This window comes from Euprymna scolopes, chromosome 15, assembly GCF_053919585.1.
Source record: "Euprymna scolopes isolate OS-2025 chromosome 15, ASM5391958v1, whole genome shotgun sequence".
In the NCBI taxonomy this organism is placed as follows: Eukaryota; Metazoa; Mollusca; class Cephalopoda; order Sepiida; family Sepiolidae; genus Euprymna; species Euprymna scolopes.
The window spans coordinates 66,146,236-66,173,046 of NC_136496.1; the positions used below are offsets into that span (position 1 = coordinate 66,146,236).

A 26,811-nucleotide genomic window follows, 5' to 3' on the forward strand; every position below is an offset into this window, starting at 1 on the left:
TCTAAGCTAGCACGAATGCCCGGAAAAGCCTGGTCATAAAGTACACTTAAATATGATATTTTAATTCTTGCAGATTTTGTATATATTATTATAGAGTTAATGTTCTACCGATTTTTATATATTATAAAGTTGCGATTTAAAAAAATATATCCATATGACTTTGGTGCATTAGCTTCAATCAAAATAAACTTATGAAAAAAATAAAATATATATATATATATATATATATATATATATAAAGCTGAATGTTTGTGTGTATGTGTCTGGTCATGAACAGGCTCCTATATCTTTGACTATTTTAAAAAATTGATTACATATAATGATAGAAGATGTATTGAGTCACAGGAATGGATATGTTTGATCTGGCAGAATGGTAGTTCATTAAAATTGTGGGGTCTGCGTTCATGCCTGGTCCACAAAGTATGGAAATATAAAATTTAAAAAAAAACGTTTACAAGTGTTTTTGATATAGATGTACATAAGAATAGTTTGATAAGTATGTTTCAACTTAAATAGGGATGGTATAATAAAATTGTGGGGTCTGTGTTCGCGCCTGGCCTCCATAAAATGGAAATAGGCACAAACTTTAATAAAGACTTTTCATAACTATCTGCGTAAGTATACTTTGATAATTATGTTTCAGTTTGAAGAAATATGGTATAATAAAATTATGGGGTGTTCGTTCGCGCCTAACCTCCATAGAATGGAAATATGTCACAAAGTTTAACAAGGTTTTTTAATATAGATCCACAGAATATTGTGATAAGTGTTTCAGTATGAACAGGTATGGTATAATAAATTATGGGGGTTATCTATTTTATTTTTACTTTCATCATATTTTGCTTTGGTTTTGATACCTCCAAATTCGAAGTTATCTCTTTACAACCCTTCCTTTTCATAACCTATCATACTTTCATAAATCAGAGTCCATTTTCTGTAGGCTGTTTTTGAACCCAGTCAACGATGGGTACTTTTGCACTAGTATATATATATATATATAACTTGAGTTCCTTCAGCCATTATCAAAACCGAAACCAAAACTTATGAAGAATTCTTGATAAAATTATTTATAAAATAAAAGATATATTTCTGAAGTGTCATCAGTTATAACCGAAACCAAAACTTATGAAGAATTCTTCATAAAATTATTTATTAAAAATAGATGACTTCAGTGCCATCAGCTCTAATCAAAACCAAAACTTATGAAGAATTCTTGGTAAAATTATTTGTGACAAGAAATGGAAGTACATAACAATTATAGGACCCGGATGTAAGCGTGACACAGAAAATAACATGCTATCATATTAATATATAGATTAGCAGGAATGTGCTCTATCCCATTGCATGCTTTTACTTGTCTGGGAGAATAGTATCACAATGAACAAACATATTCTAACTACCCCACCTCTCAAGGAGGTTGAGAGACTGGCCTCATGATAAAAAAAGATGCTAAATTATTACTCCTTCTTTCAAAAAAAGGGAAGAGGTAATGTCTTGTGACCACAGCACATATACTGCACTGCAATTTGAAATGCAATTGGTTTGGGAATTTATAAAATGCAAATTTTTGTTGCGTTGGAATTCCTTTTGTATGGCATCAGTCAACAAGCAATGGGCAATGATAAAACTGCTCATCAAATTGTCTACAAAGTTTGTCAAGTAATCTGAATTTAAAATATTTTATTTGAAATAGAAATGTACAAAAATGATAGTTATTTGTTTTAAAAGCATGAACAGAACAATAGATAAGAAAAGAGAGAGACATACACAAGATCAGAGTGATAAGGGTTTTGCTGCAAAGAAGGTAAGCTCCCTCTATCATGCTAGAAAATGACTCACACCAGAGAGTATCCAATATCTTCACAAAGCCACAATTCACTCATGCATCTAGTACTGTTGCCACATCTGAACTAGTGCATCTACCACTACTCTCTCTCTCTCTCTCTCTCTCTCTCTCTCTCTCTCTCTCTCTCTCTCTCTCTCTTTCTCTCTCTCTTTCTCTTTCTCTCTCTCTCTCTCTCTCTCTCTCTTAGATTCCTATCCAGAAAAATGTAAATAAAATAAAAATGGATTGCCATCAAAACCTTGGAATTTGTTTAACAAATGAAATCCTTAGTCAATTTTTAAACAAAGTGCTATTTGAATTTTGAAAAAATATTTTTTAATGCTAAGTTTCAAATATGTAAAGATAAAATGTATTTATTGAATAACATAATGGAAGATATTACTGACAGTTTTGCTCAACTTATATAACTTGAATGGTTATAGTCAGCTAATGTACTTCCTAACTTCTGGTGTGTCTGCTACCAGAAGCAGTGACAAGGCAAATCAGCTTCTTCACTTTTATTGTTCTTCAGTATTTTTATTGTAAAACGATTTATTGAAATAAAATATAAGAAAAGGACATTATTGAAAAGTATACCATAAAAATTAAAATTATACCGATAAAAATAAATAGTTCATTACATAAAAAGATTTTTAAATGTGTTTTTAATAATTTGTTAAAAAAAAAAATAAAACTATTTTTAATAATTCTTAATTAAAATAAGGCCGAAAAAACTTGTCAATGATTATTAAATAAAAAAAGAATGATCAGAAAAATGTAAAAAAAAAAAAAAAAAAAAAAAAGAAAAAGAGATCTTCCGATTATAGAGCCAGCATCTTGATGTATTCTTCATTCTGTGCAACTGTGATATTGTGTTGCCCCTCTCCAAGTGTTGGGATGTGGGGAAGAAAGGAGAATTTTTGGATATGTTACTAATTTCGACAATAATTTTTCATAATTTAAGCCCTCCTTATCTCCTTCCCCTTTACTTATATAATAACTTTAATATATTGTCTAGGCTGATTATTTTATTATAAACACACCAATAAATTAAATCACATTTCGTCATTTTTCGTAATTCTTGGGTATGTTACTAATTTCAACAAAAATCTTTTATAATTTAAACCATCCTTATCACCCTCTCTTACTAACATAATTACTTTGATATATTTCCTGGGCTGATTATTTTATTATAAACACACAATCGATTAACTCACATTTAATCTTTGTTCATAATCCTGGATATGTTACTAATTTCGACAATAATTTTATAATTAAAACCCCACATTATGCCTACTTATATAATATATTTGATATATTGTCTGGGCTTATTATATCATTACAAACACACCAATCAAGTAACTCACATTTCATCATTTTTCATAATTCTTGGATATGTTACTAATTTTGACAATAATTTTCATAACTTTGACCCACTATGTTGCTCCCTCTTAAATAATAACTTTGATATATTGCCTGGGCTGATTATTTCATTGCAAACAAATGAATCAATTCTGGGCATTCTCATAGTATATATGTTTAACCTATCTCATCCAATCCTGGGTGAAGCCGAATATTCTGCTAATATATATTGTTCACCTATCTCATTCGATCCCGGGTGACACTTGGTATTTTGCTACTGTATGTTTTCCACCTATCTCATTCAATACTGGGCGACGCTTTCTGATAGTATATATTTGCACATCTCATTCAATCCCGGGACTGACTTCATGTCCGCCACCCCACTGTTGAAAATATACATTGAATAAAGTAATGTTTTAATCGTAAACTGTTTCAGCCATTTCCGAGACTGACTTTATATCGCCAACCCACTGCTAAAAATATACATGAAATAATGTAATGTCTAAATAGGAAACTGTTTCAGCCATTTCTGGAACTGACTTATAATCCCCAACCCACTGTTGAAAATATACATGAAATAAAGTAATGTATAAATCGTAAACTTTTTCAGCCATTTCGGGGACCGACTTCTTATCTCCCATCCTACTGTTAAAAATATACATTAAATAAAGTAATGTCCAAAACGTAAATGGTTGCAGCCATTTCCGGAACTGACTTCATATTTTCCACCCCAATGTTAAAAATATACATTAAATAAAGTAATGTGTAATGCGTAAACGGTTTCACCCATTTTCGGGATTGATTTAATATCCCCCCACCCCACTGTTAAAAATATACATGAAATAAAGTAATGTTTAAATCGTAAATGGTTTGAATAATTTCCGAGAGTGACTTCATATCCCGTAACCCACTGCTTAAAATATACTTGAAATAAAGTAATGTTAAAATCATAAACTGTTTCAGCAGCTTTTCCAAAGTAATACATAAAAACATTAACATGGTTAGAGATTAGGCAACCATTGCTTCAACATGAATTTCTGAGTGTAGTATCAGTTCAGCATTCCCGTGACTTAAATCCCCCCTTTTTTGATCTTGGTTAATGGAGGAGAAATCCTTCATTACTGATACAATTTTTATTTTTGTTATTGACCAGAGTGCCCCCTTTTGGGGAGCTGGTTTCCCCCTTAATTTTTAACTAACCTCATGTCCAATTCCGTCCTTGTGGGGAGGCAAGTAAACAAAAAAAATCAGAATGGACATTTTCCAGGGCATTTTATAATTAATCAGAAGTGACATTTCCAGGGCATTTTGTAATTAAATCAGAAATAACTTTTTCCAGTTACTTTTTTAATATTAAAACTTTGTTACATTAAAAGTAGTACCTATTCACAATGCCTCCCCACGGGACAGATTTAAATACCAGGGTCGTTTTTTTAACGTGGAGAAAAATTGTCTTAGTTGTAAAGGATTTCTCTTCCACTGAGAGAGAAGAAATTGAAATGTAGCACCTAAAGAACAGATACTACACTTTGATCTTAACCAAAAGGCCAAGAAAGACAAATCATTTTTATTAGTTTTGCCTCACCAGCGACACCAATTTTTTTTTTTAATATTAAGGTTTATTTGGAATATTCCACTTTCCATTTTTAGGGATGCACAGCATGATAATGGACGGAGCGATAAGCATAATATTAGTTAAAAGTTGGGATATGGAATTTCTTGACTTATTTTAATTTCCCGGGCAACACCAGAACACAGGTAGGCTAGTTATTTTATAAAACTTTGCAGAAATTGTACTCATTTTGTGATTGTTCTTTTCGTATTTTCTGACAGGAAATTGCTCATGGGAATTGGTTAGCATTAAAAGAAATTACATATTCAGATCCAACTGGAAAAAAAAGGTAAGTTAGTTCAAGATTTTCTTTTATTGCCAGAAAAGTCTAAAGGATTACCATCGGATTTCATGAACAAAGCTTCTTTCTTAGAACTGCACGCCTGTGGAACTCTGTTCCGTCTGCCTGCTTCCCTCCGGACTACAACTTGGATGTCTTCAAGTCTAATGTTAACAAATTCCTAATGAACCGCCCCCCCTAATTAAACACTTCATCAAATCTCCTCACTAACGTAATGTACTTTCAATAACCCTTATCCCTGAGTGGCTTCCGGGCCTTGATAAGTGGTGATCACTGTGTAAAAAAAAAAAAAATTACTATGAGATGTACACAAAATACAATTGCCTGCTACAGGCATATTTATTACAATAAGTGAAAGAATTCTTGGCTGCATAACTCTGTGCTATCATGAAGTTACCAAAGATGGGAAGGTTGACAAACACATTTACTTTAATTTTGAAAGAACAACAAAAAAGATAACATTTTGCTCATAAGAGTATTGTCTATTTCAAACATAAATTTCATTTTCATTGATAATTATTCCAAACAAAACTTTCATTTTCATTGGTAGCTATCTCAAGCAGAAATTTCATTTTGATTATATCTAAAAACTTAGTGTCTGCACTTAGATATTTGAAAAACACAAGCAAATTTATTTTTGTAACACAATTAGCTACCAAAGTAGAAATTTATTGAAAATTAGAAAATATGCCATCTTGCATGCTATTGGTTGTAAGACCAAATTTCTTAGTAATAATAACTAAAAATGCAGGCTTTTAAAATGAAAAAATAATTTCACTTTTTTAAATACTGCATATTTTTTTTTTTTTAGTTATTAACATCATCTTGTAAACGAAAATTAATCAGTAATTACTACATCAAACCATCTTAAACATTCCACAAAATCCTTTTACCTCTTAAAAAAAAAAACACAAAAATGACATAAAAGTGCAATTTTGATGTTTAATATAAGATTCATTTCATTAATTAACATGCAGAATCTTCATATGATTCATAGCACAGAAGACATTAAGCCAGATTTTCCTTTTGAAGTCGATTAACTAAAACACCTTTGAATCATGTAAAAACAAAAGGAAACAATTTGAAAATATGGAAAAAATTTATATTATTTTTTATACTTCGAACTACTGTTCTCATCTTGAATGTTATTTTCACAATGTTTCAGTCAGTGTAACCTATAACCTTCTTCAAGTGTATGTTATTGAACTTGAGAATCTTTCTGTCAAACTTGGAGAATCTGCATGGAACTTCAAACGGAACCCTTTATTTAATCCACGGGGTTAGCATGCTCTTGTTCCGTCAGCCATGACTGGGTAGAAGTCCTAAGTAATCCGTAATTATATTTTGAATATCGCTTGCACTGAGGATATTATCACACATCTTTTATTCTCAGATAATTATCCTCATACTATGTGTTATCCTGCTCAATTTATTTACATTCTTGCATTTCCATCTAAAATGCAATAATATACATAATTTCAAAATATCTTAAATCCACCTTAGAGTTATATCTATATAATTATTTATTTATATATTCTCCTTTAATTTTCACTTAATCTTAATATCTTTTTAGATTCCCTGGAAATCTATTTAAAAATCCCTTTTTGTTTTGATGATTCAGTATTTATTTTATTTATTAATATTTTAATTTCGAACATTTTTTTAATATTTTTTAAAATTATTTCTTAACCACCTATTTTATATTTTGATTTAATTTATTAATTCCTTTATATTTTTTTCAAACCATTTCACTTTTATTGATTGAATTTATGAAATGAATATCTGAGTTAATATTTTATATTTTAAATTATTTACATAAGATTTCAACAAATTTTAGATTAATAAAGTTATGTTTTATTTGTAATACAAAATGTCTGGCAATCAATCATGCTTCACTTTATGGCTCTTCACATTTTTCTTTTTTCTTTCTTTTTCGCCGCCCATTAGTATTAGCTCTAAAATCTTAGTATTAACTATAAGCTTTTCCTCACACTTTCCTCTCATTTCTTTCCACCCTTTCCTCTTTCCTGTATATTTCTTTATTTGGTATCCACCAACTTGTTTGCTTAGCTATTGCAACCATTCCCTTGCCCACTGCCCAAAAATATATCCATTTTTATTACTGCTTTCCCTCTTAATTTTATCAGAGTGGTGCATCATGTGATTCTGGCTTTTAATTAAAATTTAAAATCTTGGCAGTGGTGCGGAGGGAGGTTGTCATTTTGAGAGCATGTAGGTTACCTGATTAAAGTCATCAGTTGACCGAAACAATAGCTTTGTTATTGTTGTAACCATTTAATTTGTTTACCTAAAATTAAGCGAAAATATATCTTGCTCTTTTTATTGAGCACTGTCAATAACCTATCGAATTCATTGTTTTTCTGGGTTTTTTTACTTTTGGATACCATTAACCTGAAATTATATAAAATGAGCAATGCAGTGATAAATAGTACAATGGATTCTACCCTGTCAAGATTGATGAAACAAAAGTATGCTACTTCTGTATATTAAATAAAGGGTTCCATTCGAAATTTTGTGCAGATTCTTGAGTTTGACAAAAAAAGATTTTGAGTTCGACAAGATACACCTGAAGACAGTCAGAGCTAACATTGACCAAAATGTGAAAATAACATTGAAGATGAGAACAGTAGTCCGAAGAATCCAAATGATACAAATAATCAATCCTCATCTAAAAAAATTTCAGAAACATAATCCAAAAGGTTCACTGAATTGGTTTGGATTATTTGTGAAAGCAGATTTAAAAACGTTATATTAAGCCCACCATATTGATGATTGGCCTTTTTTGTTTTAAGATAAACTGCTTTCATATATCTAGAAAACTAGCAGGCTGCCCGGCATTGCCCAACCATAAAATGTGCATAAATATTATATTTTAATTCATGCAGAAACTGAGACATGTGCATGTTAGTATTATGTTTTTTCTAAACAGTTAAGTAAAACAAGTGAAGCATGCATGGTCCCCCATGAGTGAACTAGGCATAAAAAATGACTAAGTTCAGTATTCCCCCACCCCATTTAGCTGAAAAGTCCCTAGGAGACATTAAATGTTGGTGAAAATGAACAAACGGTGCAGTTTTAGGCCTTAACATATGTAAATTTGAGTTCTGCACCATACAAAAAAAAAGAAATGACTAAGTCCATCATTTCCCCCTCCCCCATTTAGCCCCAAAAGTCCCCAAGACCATAACATATTTAAATTCAGCACCATGCAAAACTGCTAAATAGACATACACAGAAAAGTTTGGACAAATTAGCAATACACATGGCCGTTAAAACGTTTTGGATAATCACAGATTTCAAGGGGTTTCTGCTAAAATAGTCATATTTTAACAACCAAAGCACTTCAAGTCTTCAAAATACCACCGTTTTGTTCAGAAATAAATATACTTTCAAATGAATTAGTAAATAATAACATACATTATATATTTTTAGAGTTTTAAGCAAATAAAGTGATAAAAATGTGAACATCATAAAACAGCATTTTTGGTAAGATTTTGTAACGACCCCACCCCCCACTTCACCCCCGGATTTGTAAACACTCGTACCATGTTTCTGTTAAGAATTTTTTAATGAAATTTGGAAATTAGCCAAAAGAGATGTCATTTTTAATAATTTTGAGTGTCTGAAATTCATTTGACTACTCTTTTTATTTTTGTTTTTTTTTGTTGTGTTAAAAAAAAGATTTCAAAATGACGAGTATGGAAAATTTTGAAAAAAAATTTTCTTCAGACACTCACTATTAAATAAAACAATCTTTTTACTATGTTTATTCGTTAAAAAGATGATTGGACAGTGTTTTCTCTAGTGGTACGTAGCAATTGAAAAACATAATATCCGAAAAATCGTTATGAATTTGAATCAAGACTTCTGTAGTATTAGTAATAGCAGGAGCAGCGTAAACAGACGTTTTGTTTTTGCTGTTCATTTTTATTCCAGATCGATTTTTTTTTTTTAATTGAAAATCTGGTTATAAAAAAATTTCTTACATGTTTAGTTAGAGCTATTTTGTTATCAACCATACAAATATTTTTAAAAATTGGTTAGTAGTAAATTTTAAAATATTTGAACAAGCGAAGATGTGAAATACAATTGTTTTGGTTCACGTGTACGAATGGTCGGTACACACAATTTTCGTCCTTTAAAAAATGTTTTCAGTGAATTATTATCAAATGGAAACTAATCTACCCGATTATTAAAAAAAAAAATAATCAATATTTAAATATTTGTAGGAGGTGCTCAGTTAAAAAATAAAAACGGTAGAAAAAGACATGAAATGTAATTAAAAATTAAAATAACATTAATTCAAAATTTTTAACAATTTGTCAGCTTTAGCAAAAACTTGTTTCTTTTTTATATTTAAATAGGTGGGACAAAAATACTTGATATTTTTCCAAGCATCATGTTTTCTGTTAGAGGGGCGTCACTTTTTTAAATAATATTTATTTTTGTCTGTTTGTCATAATTCTTGTAAAGTTTCATAAGGGTATCAAACACCCTCTTAAACAAAAAAAGCAAACAAACAAAAAAAACTCACTTAATTCTATGTCTAATCCTAGGTATGAGTGGGAAGCCTCCTCCTAAAACCTTTAGCCTTAACAATAACGCTAAGTACAAGTGGCAGAGCTCCCCACTAAACAAACTTCCTCTGTGAGCTCATGTAAGTGTAAAAAAAATTTTTTTTAAAAAAAGCATAAAAAACGTTTAAAGAAAAGGGCACATGGTTAATCTCCCATAAAAAAGATAAATTGATCAACTGTCCTAAAATGCTAGGATTGTCTTAAAATGGTGAATTATTTTACGTTTATATGAAACCAACCCCCACTCTAAGTTCTAAAATTGTTTTTGTTTTGTTTCTATCAAGTCACACATAATTTTCCTTAGCCCTATCATTAACCCAAAGTCAGAGTGGCAACCTCCCCACCTTCTCATAATTGTACAAGGACCCTCTTAAAACCACGCATAATCGCCTTTTAGAAAACAAACAAACAAACAAACAAAAAAACACCCAAGATTTATTTATCATAGGAAGGGGGGGGGGGTACTGCCCTAAAATGTTCGAATGATTTAAAATGGGAAATCATTTTACATTAAATTCTAAAATAATTTTTGTTTATCTTTTATTAAAGTTTTTCAAGTTGTTCACATGCAATTGTCTATAAAGGTAGAATCACATATTTTGGAGAGGTGGTCAGATGGGGAGGGATAACGGAAGGTATTAATCTACAATAATACCAAAGAAATATTGCAATATATTCATTTTTAACCAATCCTAGATTTCGATTTCAGTTTTTGGCACATAAAATGCATTACAATTCAACTTTGAGTTCTCTAACTTCTTTTTAATGAATACATGGCATTTTTAAGCAATCACAGCATATTTATGTGCATTTACTGCAGATTATTTGGAAACCATTCATTTATGGAGATTTTCAGTAGCATATTCAGATTCCTTGTACAAAAATACTTATATGCAAATTTCATTGCTTAGTCTTGTGTTTTAACAAAGATATAGCATTTTTACTGAAAAAGTAGTGCAAAAAATGTGACAAAACACACATGGTCTCAAAGAGGGGAAAATATTCAAATGCACAGGGCATAAAAATAGTCATAACTTCCTTGATTTTAATTGGATTTAAAATTTTTTTAAATATTCTTTCTTAGCTTCTCAAGCTCTTTCTATATATACCAATATTGAAATATTTTAATCCATTTAAATTTTTTCATGTGTATTGCTAGACAAATATGGTAAAATAGTCCCAAAAATGGAGTGCACAATTTTAAAAAATTCAAAGGTGTAGTTATTGAGAAAAGTGTGGACAGACAAACAGATGAACAGACAAGGGTGAATTTACAGGTCCACCCTTTTTTTGTCGGGGGACCAAAAAAAATACTCAAGCTAAGATCAAAACCAAAATTTAAAGACTGGATGATAACCATTAGGCCAGCTTGCCATGGTCTTTAAAAGGTGTTTTCAAACCTACTTAACATAAGGAAGCTATCATGTGAACAATTCACGCATGCACAGTCGTGAAACAATTGACAAATAGATAAAAATCCAATGACCCTTCAGAAACCCTTTTTTCCAGATTAAAAAGTTTTCTATATGTCTGAATTACCCTATGTACCAAATTTCACCTATGTAGATCAAAAATGCATTGAGTATATAGGTTGAGAATTGTTCTCACACATATACACACAATCTCACTTTTCTAGATATTGTAACCTAACTGGAAAAATGCATTAACGACTTCAAAGAGAAATTACAATTTGATATTGCTTTTATGGATCATCACGATTTATTTATTTTTATTTTATTTTTTAGAAAATGGGAAGCTGTCACGAGAGTAGTAAATGAGAAAATGTCTCAAGAAGGTCAGTATCCTAGGGTGATCTTTTACTGCTTGTTTACATTGGTGATCTTTTAAACTAGCGCATTTCAGGTGAAAACATTATTATGTACTTACATGTCATATCAAAACTAGTATAAATTCCAAATATTATGAAAAATGACCCAGTAGATGATATGAAGTATTTTGAATATAAAATCAGCCACATTTATGTCTAATATCATGTTTAAGGATTGTGGACTTTTAAGTAAATGGTTATCTCCCTTGTTTGTCATATTGAATTGGTCACACAACTCTTTCATATTAAAATAAACAATAAAACTCGATAATTCGATAAATTCTATTTTTACTTGTAATTATTTTTCTACTGAATTATTTTTCGTAAGTTTCGGAATTTATGCTAATTTCACCATGATATGCAAGTACGTCATGTTTTCACCTGAAATGTGTTCATTTAAAAGATCACCATTTTAAACAAGTACTGATCTTCTTTCTGTTTATCTTATTTTTATTACATTTTAAAATTTTAGTTTCTCTCTCTCATATATATATATATATAATCACAAAAATGAGTACACCCCTCACATATCTAGATATTTAAGTATGTCTCATCATGTGACAAAATGACACGTTGACACAATGAAAAATAATCTGTGTGCAGCTTATATAACAGACTTAATTTATTTTTCCCACAAAATAACTCAAAATATAACAAACACATGCATAAAATCGTACATAAAATTTTTTGTGGTATTGTAGCTTGGTGGAAAAACATTAGGATGCTTTTTGAGCTGTTACAATCCTTGTCAAAAGTTTAGCCATGCTGATGACAGGTGATACCCAGAAACACATGTTCGTGGATAATTTTTGTGCATAAAAAATATTTAATAAATATTTGAATAAAATTTTATATATATATATATATATATATATATATAAACACGGTCAACTGCATTCAATTAACAAAGTACTAAATCCCTACAGGTATTTATCAAAATCAAACATTTTCAATTATTGAAGTCTCTGTAGCAAGATTACAAATGGCATTTAAAAATTGTATTTCTTATATAAGCTTAGAGTAAGCAGAAATGTGGAAGTTTGCATTAAGAATTAAAAGTAGGGCAAAGTGTTCAGGATGTCGCATCATAGGCAGAAAGTCTCCTGTGTGATGTAACAGATATGCTGATAAAATCTTTCTCTTATTTTTCTAACTGTTTTGTGTTTGGGACAGCTTCTTTCTCTCTTCCTCTATGAAAGATGGGTTGGAGAAAGATCGGGGGTTATCGAGTCAGGATATTCTTTAATGGATCAGTCAGATGCGTAAGAACACTAACAGTTAGAGTGGGATGTTTTAATCTTCAAAGAATCAACAGATAGTCTGAATATTGGAAGACTTTCAAATATGACGTCGGATATTTGGGAATTGTGCGAGTCAGAATTTTTATGCCTTCTAAATTCTTCTTCAGAATTCTTATGCCTTCTAAATTTGCAACCCTCATTAACAATACTCCATTGTCAAAAAGAATGGCACTGAAGTATCTCCCCTTTATCCTCCAAAATCAAACAGCATAATGCCTAAATCAGATAGAGATTGTAATTATTTTTATTTAACTAAATAAATTTACAATGCCCCATAGTGCTTGGGATATTGAGATGGCTTACAGAATTAATGCAAGAGATGATACACTGTACATGGCAAAACGACCTGGGACACAAACCATATAAGAGATCTATAGTGCTACCAATACCAAGTTTTTGCTTTGATGTTATCAATATCCCCAACAAGAATTGCATTTCATCATCATTTGTTTTTTCTTCAACCACCGATTGCCATGACAAATAACACCCTACCTAATATCCCTTCTTTCAATCTCTTCAAAACTGCCTAACATTTACAGGCAAACATGAACATTGAGGTTGCTGCAAAGATGTGCTTCCTCTACTGTGCTAGAAAATTACACCAGAGAGCATCCTACATCTTTACAAAGCCACAATTCCTCTATATGCATGGAGCATTGTTGCTACGTGTGGACTGGTACATTTACCACTAGTCTCTCATTCTTAGACAGGATCTTAAAAAAAGAGTCTAAAATTTAATAGGTTCTGCATTGTTTGACAAGCTCCAATCTCTGTCCAATGTCGCATCCCTGTACTTGTTTTACAAGTACTTGTAATAGAATGTGCTCCTGGACATCTGCAAAATAATTCTAAATACTAAAACTGATGTGTATTTTTATTTCTTTTTTTGTTGCTCAAAAACCCTCAAACATTCAGCAATTCTACATTTTTTCTCTGTGTTCTCTATTTTACTAATGAAAGCAACTATTCAACAGCAAGCCTAGCCTACAAACTGATCGCAGTACCCATCCATAATAAAAAAGAATCCGGTTTTCATAAATAAATCTTCAAGTAAAGTGGAATACACTGATGATAAATTTTATTTTTTAATTTTTACAAAATAATTTATTCAACGGAGGAATTTTTTTTATAATAAAGATTTTAAAGTCATTTTCTTGGCTGGGAACCAAATATTTGTTCTGATCAATGCCTCCTCTTTCCTATCCTCGGTCAGAAAAAGAAGAAATCCTTCTATATAAAGGCAATTTTTGTTTTTGTCCCAATCCACAGTGCTATTTTTTGGAGGAGTTTGATTTTTCTTATATTAAAAACCGACCTTGTGTCTAACTTTGCCCTTATGCGCATGCAAGTAAAAATAGTTTCATCTAACTTTTTAATGAATATGATAAACATAATCTCCGAGATTTTTTATTTCAATAATTATATAAGTTTTTTATTACAATAATTATATGAATAAGTTTTTTATTACAATAATTATATAAGTTTTTTAAAAATAATCGTAAAATGCATTCTTGTGAATGCTTCAAGGAAGATTTTCAGTGATGCACTTCTCGCATTGCCAATTTTGGGTTTCGCATCATATCAGCACAGAGAGCAACCTCCACTCTAGATGCACCAGATCGTCTCGTATTTGGTACGTGTACCGACATTGCAAAAAAAAAAAAAAAAAAATACCTAGTTGGCTATTGCTTCTGGAATTTGCTTGTGTCATCAATGGTATCAACCATCACTTAAAGCTTTGGTACAGTTACTTGGGATGTGCTTTAAAGATCCTTTCTTTGCACATAATTTACAATTAGGGTTTTCACTCTTACCCCATATGTGCAGGTTTTTTTTTGTTTTTTACAAAAGAATCACCACTTATCAAGGCCTGGAGGCCACTCGAAGATAAGGGTTAATGAGTATACATTAGTCAATGTGATTATAGCGTTTTTAACATAGGTATTGGGATTTTTTGTAAGTTGGATTACATAGGGGTACGGTTCTCTTTCGGTGGAGGAGAAATCCTTCACGACTGAGACACTTTTTATTTTTGTACCTTTTCTCCACGTTAAAAAACGACCCTGGTGTCTAACTCTGTCCTGTGGGGAGGCATAGTAAATAGGTACATAGGGGTACGGTTCATCAAAAACTTGTTTACATTGGACTTGAAGACAATCAGATTTTAGTCACCTGGGAAGCTGGCCAACGGAAGAGAGTTCCACAGACGTGCAGTTCCAAGAAAGAAGCTCTGCTCATGGAATCTACGTTTAGGTCTAGGCACAGATAAAGAGTGTGGGAAACTATTGGTGGTGGTTCTAGCTAGACGAGTGTTTTTCGTGAAAGTTTGTCGAGGGGGGGACCATAGATTGAAGCTCAGACGAGCACTTGCCATGGAAATAACAATAAAGCAGAGATAGGCTCGCAACGTCTCTTCTGTGGGAAAGAGGTTGCAGGGAAGAGAAAAGGGCATCCCCCACTAAGCTACAAAGTCTATTTTGAACTCTGTCAAGGTAGGATAAAAACTTCTAGCAGCTCCAGCCCAGATGTGGCAACAGTATTCCATCATTTGCCATACTTGGCTTTTATATAGGTAGAGAATTGCATCAGGAGTGAGATATCTACTGGAGCGATAGAAGGATCCTACCATTTTCACAGTGACCTTGGCAACAGATTTGATATACGTGTTCCATTTCAGATTGGGAGTAAAGGTCAGGCCCAGAAGCTTATCAAAATATGAAGCCTCCTCAAGACGAGAGCCATTCATTTCAATTGATGCCAGATGGGCATCAGAATGTTGATGATGTAAGGAAAGAAGCTTGGTTTTAGATGCATTAAAAGTAACCAGCCACATCTTTCCCCATTGTACCACGCGTTCAAGATCAGAGGAGAGAGAATCAGAGAGAACTTGGTCGTTTACAGTCTTTAATGTGTTGCCATAGATGGTAGTGTTGTCAGCATAACTGTCTACGAATGATGTAAGGATATGATTTGAAAGATCATTGATGTAGATTAGGTAGAGAGTTGGGCCCAGGATGAACCCCTGAGGGACCCCAGCGTTAATACCGAGAGCTTCTGATTTCTGCCCGTCAACGACTACTCTTATGAACCTATCAGAGAGAAATAATTTTATAATTGAGAAGACATTTCCAGCTATACCATAGCTGGAGATCTTGTGAAGTAGACCTTCATGCCATACCTTATCAAAGGCCTTTAATGTTCAATCAGAAAGCAAACCTCATTAAAATCTGCTCACTATCACTCTGACCAGGTGATTCTCTTCCTTTCAATGTTTTTCCATTTCATCCTGGATCCCTGCTGACCAAGACTAACAATTTTACAAGAACGATTTTCTTTGTTAGTGCAATAATGATATACATTTTTTAAAATATAATAATTTCTAACGAAAGTGATGAAAAATTATAAAGGGAGGTAAGTTAGTAGAATGTAAGGGAAATAACTCTAGGACATCAGTAATAATTTTTGAATTTTAATTTCGTTTTAGTCTGACGCTGTGACTACTTTTTACTGTTTAAAATATCCACCATAATTGTAGGCGAATGGTTATATATTGATGCTTATGCTTTCCTTCCTGAAGGAAAATATGGCACATCTGGACAACTCCAACATTATAGATTGAAAACAGGTTTTGAAAAGGCAATATGACATTTATGTCACTCAGTGCCATGACTGGGGGGCAAGCATTTGGGATCATAAATTACTACTGATAACATTTTTTGCAAAGGACTTGTTAATAATATCCGATAACAAATGTACTATCATTAGAAATTGTTTTTTGACTATATATTTCTTTTTTTAGAATTTGAGAAAAAAAAGTTGTTTTTATTCTTGAAAAATCTTGCAAGATTGATAAAAATAAACACAAACTTTGGTACTTGTTCAAAATTGTGGATTTTGAAACAAATGCATTTCAAGTGAAAACATTATTACATAGTTTACATGTCATGTTGAAATTGATATAAATTACAAAAAATGATCCAGTAGGAGATGTGGTAGATCTATTTTTCGGGAAAATCATAGAGACTTAGTAGTCAAAGATTTTTTTTTTTTTTTTTTTTTTTTTCAATTTTTCGGATTTCAAGGAAAGCAAGGCAGATAAGTCAGTTTCTCATAAATAATGAGATTTTAAGAATGCTCCAACTTTAATACTTTAACATCTACAATAAAAATCAACATTTCGATAAATTCTATTTTTACTTGTACTTCTTTTTCTACTGAATCATTTTTTCCTAATTTTTTGAATTCATACTAATTTCAACATGTAAGTATGTAATGTTTTTATGTAATGAGGTCGAGGAGTGTTATCGCACAATCCTGCTTCACGGAACCAATTAGTGTAACCAGGCTGTGTCCAGTCCCTAAACGCAAGGGCTAATCCTAAGTCCCTGTAACTACACTTTTCTCCTTATCTAGTGATGGATCCTTCAAAATGTAACCTGACATTTGTTACTGGAATTACTGCTCTGATACTCAGAGCACACAAAATGTATACGACTCTAAATCTGCGTGGCAATACCTTTAACTAGTTGTTTGGCTGTTCGTCGTCAGACACTGTGATTGAGTTCTTCTCATAGGTAGTCTGATGAATAATTGGTATATCACTTCTATTCATGCAGTCTGGACTGGTTATGATGTTGGCACTGTAAACAATTGTGTTTTCAAATCAAAGTAACTCAATAATCAATGATAACTCAGAGATCAATTTCTTATAAATGAAAATAATTATGCATAAGATATTTCCAGATATAACCGTGCAAGGAAAATAAAATTCTTTGGGTTCTTAACAGTTCCAAGATGAAGGATTTTTTTTTAACTTAGATCTGTTCAGACAACTTTTCGGTAGGAGGATGGAAGAAAGAGCTTTTCCACTTAGCCCAAAAGCGATGCATACATTCCAACGACTAGTGGACAAGTTCTCTCTGTCTGCCAAACCAATAGTTTTATGAGAGTTGTAATCATTTCTCTCTCTATATTCTCTTTCTCTTAATCCATATTTTTCTTTAATTCTCTTTTCCTTTTCCTTTCTTTCCTCCAAAATCCTTTCTCTCTCTCTCTCTCTCTCAATCTTTTATTCTAAACAAATTTTATTATCATAGCAAACCTTCCTGTGAGGTGAGTCTCTGACTTGATACAAGTCACATGGTTTACTGTGACATCTTTAGATATGTCAACCCAGACCCCATGGCGTCAAATGTTCACTTTATTTTGTTGAGAAATTACTTTTTTTTTTTACAATATCACAATAAAACACATTCTATCATTTCTCGAAATCTGGACTCTTTTAAACCTCGTGTCAAACACTCCATCTAACCCTTAGTCTGTAACCAAAAATAATTTGATACTGCAACAGCGTTACATTTATGTGAAATGCATTTGTTTCAAATTACACAATTCTACACAAGCATCAAAGGTGTAAATTTTGTCTAAATCCTTGAGCTGCTAAATTAGTCTTCTTTAGGTTTTTTTTGTTTGTTTGTTTGTTTGTTTTGTTTTCAAAAAGAATTTTGGTACTTGTAAAGTTTAATCAAGGCATTCAAAAATGAAAATATCAAAAAAAGGTTATATTGTACGCATCTGTTATGGAACGAAGTTCTCTGAAAAAAAAATTTCACTTAATTTCATCAAGTAGTTTGTTTTTTGTTTATTTTTACAGCGAAAAACAATTTGTTATGATACCGAGCAAAAGGTTCGATTTTTAGGAAGAAAAGATGGGGAGGGAGTATCGGTGTTTTACATGAAGGTATCTCCCATGGAGTGTTCAACAAATTTCGTAATGGCTGACTTCAACGCGCTCTCATAAGAACGTGTTTTTCCGCTGTAAAAAAAAAAGAAAAAGAAAACTACTCGATCAAATTAAATGAAATTTTTTTTCAGAGATCTTCAGTCCAAAACGGATACGTACAATATAACCTTTTTTCGATATTTTCATTTTTGAATGTATTCATTAAACTTTACAAGTACCAGAATTTCTATATTAATAAAATGGTAAATAAAATTCTTTGTCTTAAAATATTTGTTTCGCTTTTCTTATTTTATTTTTATTTTTTTTGTAGCTGTTGCTGTTATTGCTATCTTGAAATGTACGTTAAAGTTTGATTGCATCATTCTCGTCCGACAATATCGACCTCCACTCCAGGCATACACCATTGAATTTCCGGCTGGTAAATAACCTTTTTAAAATTATTACATTTACACCGTGATTGAAAAGCAACAAGAAAATTACTCACACCAGAGATCATCCTATTTCTTTACAAAGCCACCATTCACCCATGAAGTATTGTTGTCACATCTGGGCTGATGCATCTACCATCAGTCTCTCACTTTTAAACAGTCCAAAAAAGAGTCTCCAATGTAATAAATCCTGCATAGTCGGACAAGCTCACACCTCTGTTCCATCGCCACAATGTTGCATCCCTGGAGCTGTGTTATGAGTACTTTAATAGAATGTGCTCTAATGAATTCATAGCAGTGCCCCCCCCCTTGACATGCATACTCCCAACTAAACCGACAAGCACCAGAATCCCACCCTTTCACTGTTGATGTCCATAGATGTCAGAAAGCCTTCTACTCTAATATTTTCTTCCCTTGAACTGCTAAACTTTGGAATTCACTTCCTGTTTCCTATTTCTCTGATTGTACTAACCTGCAGAAGTTTAACTGTAATGTTAACAGACATCTTGTTGCTCAACTCCCCACAGTCCCCTGTTAGACATGATCCTAAATAGTAGCTCCTTACGTTCAAAGTGACAATATGCCTTGTTTGGAGTGAAATAGAGGATCAGTGTCAACCAACATTGTATGTGATTATATGAAATATGTGTGCATATATATATATATATGTGTGTGTGTTACGAAACCGGCATGAATTGTGCATTTCAACTAAAGGAATAAACAGTAAGATGGTCAATATCTTAAATTTAGAATATAGACTTTGCCATTTAGTTGTTATATATATATATATATATATATATATATATATATATAGTCGCTGGATCCGTCATTAAATAACCAAGCTAGGACACGTACAGATATTGTCAATTCATGTGCCGAGTTAATCTTGCATCAGTGTTTTAAGGCGTAACTCAAGCATTACAATACGAAAGGAAATGCATATATAGGTACAAAGTTTAAAATGACGATTTGAAAGATACATTCGACAAGCGAACAAGTTTCTTCTACTACCCGTTTGAAAGCGAGCCAGCCAACCTGTGAGTTCTAAAGAGAATTACAGCAACACCTCAGCTAGTTGTAGCTAAAACATGATTGTTAACTGATGACAAAGAGAAAGAAAAAGAATACACTTGACGTGTTGTAAGTACGTATCAGCGACCTATGTGGGGAAACAAAGAAAATAAATGACTTTTTATTTCACCAAGTTTGTGTCTGTTTTATTTTTCTTAGCAATCGTCTCTACATTAAACATTTGGGTCTATTTTAAAAGTAATCAAACGTTACATATAATGTAAATTTATATGTTATTCCATGTATGCTTCTAGAGAAATATTTTCAGTGTTATAGCTGGTGTAAAAAGCATAAAAACAATGATTTTTTTTTTTAATTTATTAGATTTTTTTTCGATATTTCTAGCAGTTTTCTGATCTTTGTCACAAAATGATACGAAATAAGTAAAAATAATCAAAAGGAAAAATGCTGAAAATATTTACAATTTTATTTTTAGGCAGCGTTCATTACTTGCCATAAGATTCAAGATAGTTCGCAGGAAATCTCACAACTGCTTAGCAATACACATTGCTTTTTATAAAGATTTTTTTTTAATTTTTAAACGTGCGTGCATTCATTCTAACCAGTATCAACATCAAAAGCAGATGATTTCAATATATTTAAATAACACTAGGTATTTGGATCAAGGGCAATTGATGAATAGATGATTTGATCTGAATTGTAAACAAGAGCAAAATAAGTTACTATTGTGTGATTAAACGCCTTAAAAATTGGTACAAACCTATTTTTGTACGGCCTGTAGGATCCTATGCAAAAAAAAAAGAATGAAGAACAAAGAAAACAAAATGGCCATCTTTTCTCTTTATATGCTTGCGATATTGTCACCTAATATGTAAATAAGATGCTTCTGGTTTGAAATAAAAAGCCTGATTTTATAGAAATTAGATCAATTTCGGATTTGGATGTTGGAGTCGCAAGTTTTGTCAGCAGTGCATCATGTTTTGGAGTTAAGTTTTGACAGCAGGGCGTTGAGCTTTGGAGTAGTGGGTTTTTGACAGCAGTGTGTCAAATTTTGAGTAGTGAATTTTGACAGCAGTGTGTTGAATTTAACCTGGAAATTATTACTTGGAAGCACAACATAGTTGACAATCCATCAAAGGAAGTGTAGAACAGATTTTTTTTTACTACAAATGAGAAATTGAAAAGAATATATGAACAGAAAATTAATAGTATCATGAATAACTACATTACATGAATAATAATATTCATAATAACTAGCAGAACTCATGGAAATTTTACAGTAGTTGAATATTTTTAAAATTCATCATAAATAAAAAAATGAATAAAAAATAAAATAAAACAAATGACGCTAAATTTAAAACAATTTTTCAGCAAATTCTTTAATTTTTTAAAGCTAAAAAGAATTGATTTAAAAAATTTAGATTTTTTTCAATGAAAATTCAACACACATACATTGTTTTGTTTTTTCTGAATATTTTTTATATAAATTATGAAAGAACTGATGTCAGTTTACTTTCACATTTTTTTTTAATTTTAAAAAGAGACTATAATCAAGAAAAAGTTTAGTCTCCTCTCAACATGACTTTTTTTAATTATAAAATAAAATACCCAATTTGAAACTGTAAACAGACTGTCATGTTTTTTGGGGGAGGGGGGATTTGGAGAGGAAACTTTTTAATGATTTTTAACTGATACAGAGTGGCTGTAAAGGGAGGTAATTCGTTTCTCATTAATTAATGTTTGCAATAATAATATATCTTTTTTGTAAAACTTGATGTACAGACAAGTAAATTAATATTTAGATAATAAAAAATAAAAAGATAATAATAAATAAATATGATAACTTTAGTAATGATTAAAGATGATGTTTTTGAGATGAGGATTGATGATTATTATCACTTCGACTGTTCAAACCTTGTTCCATTCCCAAGGGCTTCTCCATAATGTCCTAGCAGATGTAACCATTTAAAAAATTTTACCATTTTTTTTTTTTTTTTTTTTTTTTTGTGGTTAAAGGAACAAGTTAGCTCTATGAAACCAACAATTTAAAAAAAAAAAAAAAAAAAGAAGCAGCAAAATAATGCAAGAAGGTCTTACTTTTATAGCATAAAAGTTTCTGATAAAATCATTTGCTGTAATTTCTGAACAACTTGAGAGATTAATTACATATGCTGGTGTCCAGATAAAATTTTGAATAAAACCCTATATGCATTCTTCTCACTTTCATATCTTGTAAAAAAAAATTATAATCTAGATAATAAAATCATGTTGATTTTTCACATTAAACTTCAGTCACTTTAGGAAATATCCTATCACTTCCGATGCAAATCTTACACATATTACATTTATTCTGAAATATCTGCTTCTCCCAAATATATCTTCCAATAAGAGGATAGCAATCATTTGCTCTCCTTATTAATTTTATACTCTCAGGTAACTTTTCTACATCATGCCCTTCTTTGGAAATCGCTTTTCAACACCAAAATTATTTATTTTCAACCTCATAAAAATAAAATAATCACTCACTCCCTTCCTTATAGTAATGGCGGAATTCGGAGTTCAAGCATAAAAGAATTACTTTTTCTTAGTTTTCATATCTATTCCGGTTTTTCAGTTTAATTAATAAAGAACAGATCACTTTCTCAATAAGAAAAAAATGAACATTTCAATATTATTTAAGAATCTTTAAAATATTTCTGGGTTAAAATAAATTTTTTGGTGCAATAATTAAAAGAAAATTATTTCCTCGAAAAATAAAAATATCTTTTTTTTTATAAATACTGAGCCACTAAACTGGTTGGGCTAATAGTTTAAAAAATTTATGATTGGCCTAATAGTTACCTATTTCAAGACTATGGAATCTATGTGCTGAGTTCAAAGTTTTTATGAAAAATTCTTTGAATTATAAATATCAAATTTACAGATTTTTAAAAAAAATTCTTATTTTAATATTTTTTAGTGAATGTTAAATTTTAATTTAATTTGGCCCGAAATTTTTTTAAATTTCTGTGCTTATTTATTATAAACATATTTTTAGTACAATAAATTGCAGAAAAATATTTATGATGCACATACCCGTCATGGAATAAAATTTCCTGAGTAAGCACAAGTCTCATGTCGCCATCTCAAAAAATAAAACAAGGGCAGATAAGTCCACAATAATTCAAACTGGCAAGATCAACCTTGTAATGCTAACGAATTCACAGTAATCACTAAAACCCATAAAGTTTGATTTTCTTTATATAAAAAAAATTACTTTAAAATACATTTAATTTTAAATAAGCGCATTAATTCCTTTTATTATTTCTTTGTATCAAACGCTGTTTATTTTTATATTTATATTTTCTTAAAGGTTTAGTTGATGTATCTGAATCCCCATCTGAAGCTGCACTACGTGAACTGAAGGAAGAAACTGGATATACCGGAATTTTAAAACACAAATCTCCAGGTAAGGAAACAAAAGAGACTTTTTGATAATTTTTTCGATGCTTTTGCAGATTAGTGATATTTTAAACAAGCGCATTTCAGGTGAAAACATTATTTACATATGTCGAAATTAGTATAAATTACAAAAAAATGTCTAGTAGAAAAATATGAAGGATGTTCCAAAATTAATGCATCGTATTTGTTTTATTCCACTCAATTCGATCAGAGAAGATTGCAAATTGTATTATGATAACTGAATTTACACATTCATAACCTGAAATTTTTATTTCTCTGTTGCAGATATTGACGGTTTGAGACTAGTTTTAATGGTACCACTCCTGTCTTCGTAGGTCTTAATTTTTTTAGTTAAAAAAACTAGGAGACTTTAGTTTTGAAACAACCCTTGTAATTATAAGTAAAAATAAAATTTATTGAGCTTATCGATTTGAGTTTTATCAATATATTTTAATAATGTTGAAGAGTTCTGAAGATCCAGGGGAGATAACTGCAATCAATCATTTTGACTAAATAATTGTCATTCCACGATTTTTAAGCACAAAATGTTGTTGATTTTTTTGTTAAAAATACATGTAGCACGTTTTCTATTGGATGATTTTTCATAATTTTTGGAATCTATACTGATTTCTGCATGACGCATAAGGTATGTAATAATGTTTTCACCTGAAATGCATGAGTTTAAAACATGACTAATTTGCACAAGCAGCATTTTTCCACTTGAAAATCAGAAGAAATGACAGATATTTTAGTAAATACACAAAAGAAGTGTGAGTTAAAATTTTGTTTATTATTATAACCTGTTGCACTTTTAATAGACCTTGTGTAGTTTCACCAATAACTGAATTTCAATGTTACTTACTAAGGTATTTTCTTGTTTGTTTTTGTTGTTTTGTTTTTTTTTTGTTTTTTACTAATATCAAGGTTAAAAGGAACTTGAGGATAAAGGAGTTAATGAGATGAATGGATTGTCAGTTGAATAATGAAGAATATTATGTGGAGATTAAAAATGATGAATGAAATGAACGAAATTTGAATTTTATATTGCACTCTGCAAGGAAACAACCTCATGGTGATGTGTTCCACATATAGAAAGTTCTTGAAAAAAACTCTGTTTATGGAACTTCCTTTTGATGCTACACACACAGAAAAAGGAAAGTTTGTTGCAGTTGTGTTAGAAGATAAGTTCTTGCTGTGAATCTTTTGGTTATTAAATTATTTCTGAAATGTTGGTCAACATTTATGTTTGTTATTGTTAATTATTTCTACAGCATTAATCAGTACTACTACTAATTATTATTATTATTATTATTTATTTCACTTAGGTGTAATTATAATTACAGTAGAACCCCGGGATACGACATTAAAAATTAGTAACAAAATACAATAGCGTATCTATTGTATATAATCAAATAACATTATAAATAACACCGTAAGGCGGGGCAAATATTGTATTCCACATCATAGCCTGAAAAAACATATCCTAGAGCCACCGTATCCCAGGGTTCTACTGTACTTAATTATTTGTGCACATTTGCGTATGTATATTATTTTTTCTTTCTGTATTGTTTTTGTAATTAAAGAAACATTTTAGAGGGCATGGGCCATGGATAACCGTTCTCTTGGACAAATATTGACATTTTCTTTTTTGTTCATATATTGCTGAGTTTTAGTTTACGATTATCAAAGAAATGTTTCCTACTTAATAATAAGGTTCATTTTAGCCATTTATGCTTTTACATTATCAACGCTCTTTCTTTTGACAGCTGTCGGCCTCGATCCTGGAGCCAGTAATAATGTTGTGACACTCGTAACTGTTGAGGTAAGATGAACTCACTCTTCCATCCTTCATTTATTTATCTTCTATATTTTGCATGGACAGAACCCTCAACCGCAACTTCTTATCGGTCCTCATCTCCTAACAATTTGTGTTCAACATTTAAAAGGAGTTACATTTAGAATAAATAATTGGGGCAGTGAGTTCTCCATTTTTTAACAAGATTCTGGGATGTATCGAGAAAAAGTAGATTTTTTTTAATTATTATTATTACTATTCACACGAAACAAACTTACAGGATTACTATGACTTAGAGTCCAGATTTATAGGAACACCTTAAGTGGAGAGTTGTGTAACAAAATGTTTGTTCACATTACATTTGAGTTTCTTCATGTTGATACAATCAGGGAAGCAGGGAGGAAATTCCAAAGGAAAACAGTCCTAGAAAAAAAGCTAATAGAGTAAAGTTTTCCGCCATCTGTGTACTTTTACAGTGAAAAAGGTCGGATTTCGATGCTAGTTGGATTGCTGGAGGTATTTCCACTGAAAGGGCACAGGTGCAGTAAGTGTGTCAGAGCAACATTGTAGTGATGGGACAGGACTGGAGCTTAGTAGACAGTATGGAACCTATTAGATTAAAGCCTCTTTTTTGTACCCTGTCTAAGACTGCTGGGTGATTGATGCACCAGCCCAGATGTGACAACAATACTCGATGCATGATGGGGGGGGGGATAGTATTTAGTTTTCTCCCACTACAAGAACTGTGACACCAATTCGGAAAGTGGGATTGAGAAGTCAATGCCCCTGAGGAGGGGCACTCTGACCCACAAAAAGTGTTTGGGCAGGCTTGCTGGCATTCCTCAGTAAGGGCACCTCAGGCGATTAGCAATAAACTAACACTTTCTCAGAAAGAAAGCAAGGCCTGGGATGGTGGACCTTCTAGAATTAGCATTACACTGAAATAGACAAGGACCAGGTCATTATAGGAATGGTCTAATCTGTTGATTTGAGGGGGGGGGGAGGGCAGAAAATAAAAATCTCTGTGAATTCTGGCTTTGTACGAAGCTAAAAGTAAATATGAAAAATTGACCTGGTTAACTTATTTATAAATTTGCTTTTTTTTTTTAAACAAAGATTTTAATTTCATTAATTAGATGTTTTTCAAATTATCAGAAAATGTGTTTTTTATTACTTATGATTGAAATATCATCCAAGTTATGTCTTTAGTTGCTGTTTTATTTTGTGCTACCTGCATGAGAGAGGATGGGGGTCATAGCAATTTCACTTCTTTTATATTTTTTCTTCCCCCCCCCTCCCCCGCCAGTGGTTACTCACATCATTGAGTAATTTCTTGTAGGTACTGTGTATTAAATAACTCTAATTTTGTGAGTTTTTTATTTTTTTCAAAATGACAATAAAGTTTACTGCAGACATTAAAATAGTATTTTTAGAGTTTGCTAACTTGATTTATCTCCCTTGGATTTCTTGTTTCTTTCTTTCAGATCGATGGAGATCAATCTTATAACCGCTCACCGAAACCAAAACTTGGTAAGTAAAATTTGA

At 31.4% G+C, this 26,811-nt stretch overlaps 1 protein-coding gene and 1 pseudogene across 5 annotated transcripts in view; one reads left to right on the plus strand and one right to left on the minus strand.

Moving 5' to 3' along the window:
• Positions 1–26,811, plus strand: part of LOC145293853 (ADP-sugar pyrophosphatase-like) — an 82,474-nt gene that overhangs the window by 41,145 nt on the left and 14,518 nt on the right. For all 5 annotated transcript variants that reach the window (XM_080140549.1, XM_080140547.1, XM_080140548.1 and 2 more), the window contains exons 3-8: positions 5,021–5,088; positions 11,444–11,493; positions 18,881–18,988; positions 23,383–23,478; positions 25,238–25,293; positions 26,751–26,800. In XM_080140549.1, coding sequence (XP_079996675.1) covers positions 5,021–5,088; positions 11,444–11,493; positions 18,881–18,988; positions 23,383–23,478; positions 25,238–25,293; positions 26,751–26,800 — 428 coding nt within the window. The remainder of the gene's footprint in view (positions 1–5,020; positions 5,089–11,443; positions 11,494–18,880; positions 18,989–23,382; positions 23,479–25,237; positions 25,294–26,750; positions 26,801–26,811) is intronic.
• LOC145294362 (U2 spliceosomal RNA) lies at positions 4,632–4,747 on the minus strand (annotated as a pseudogene).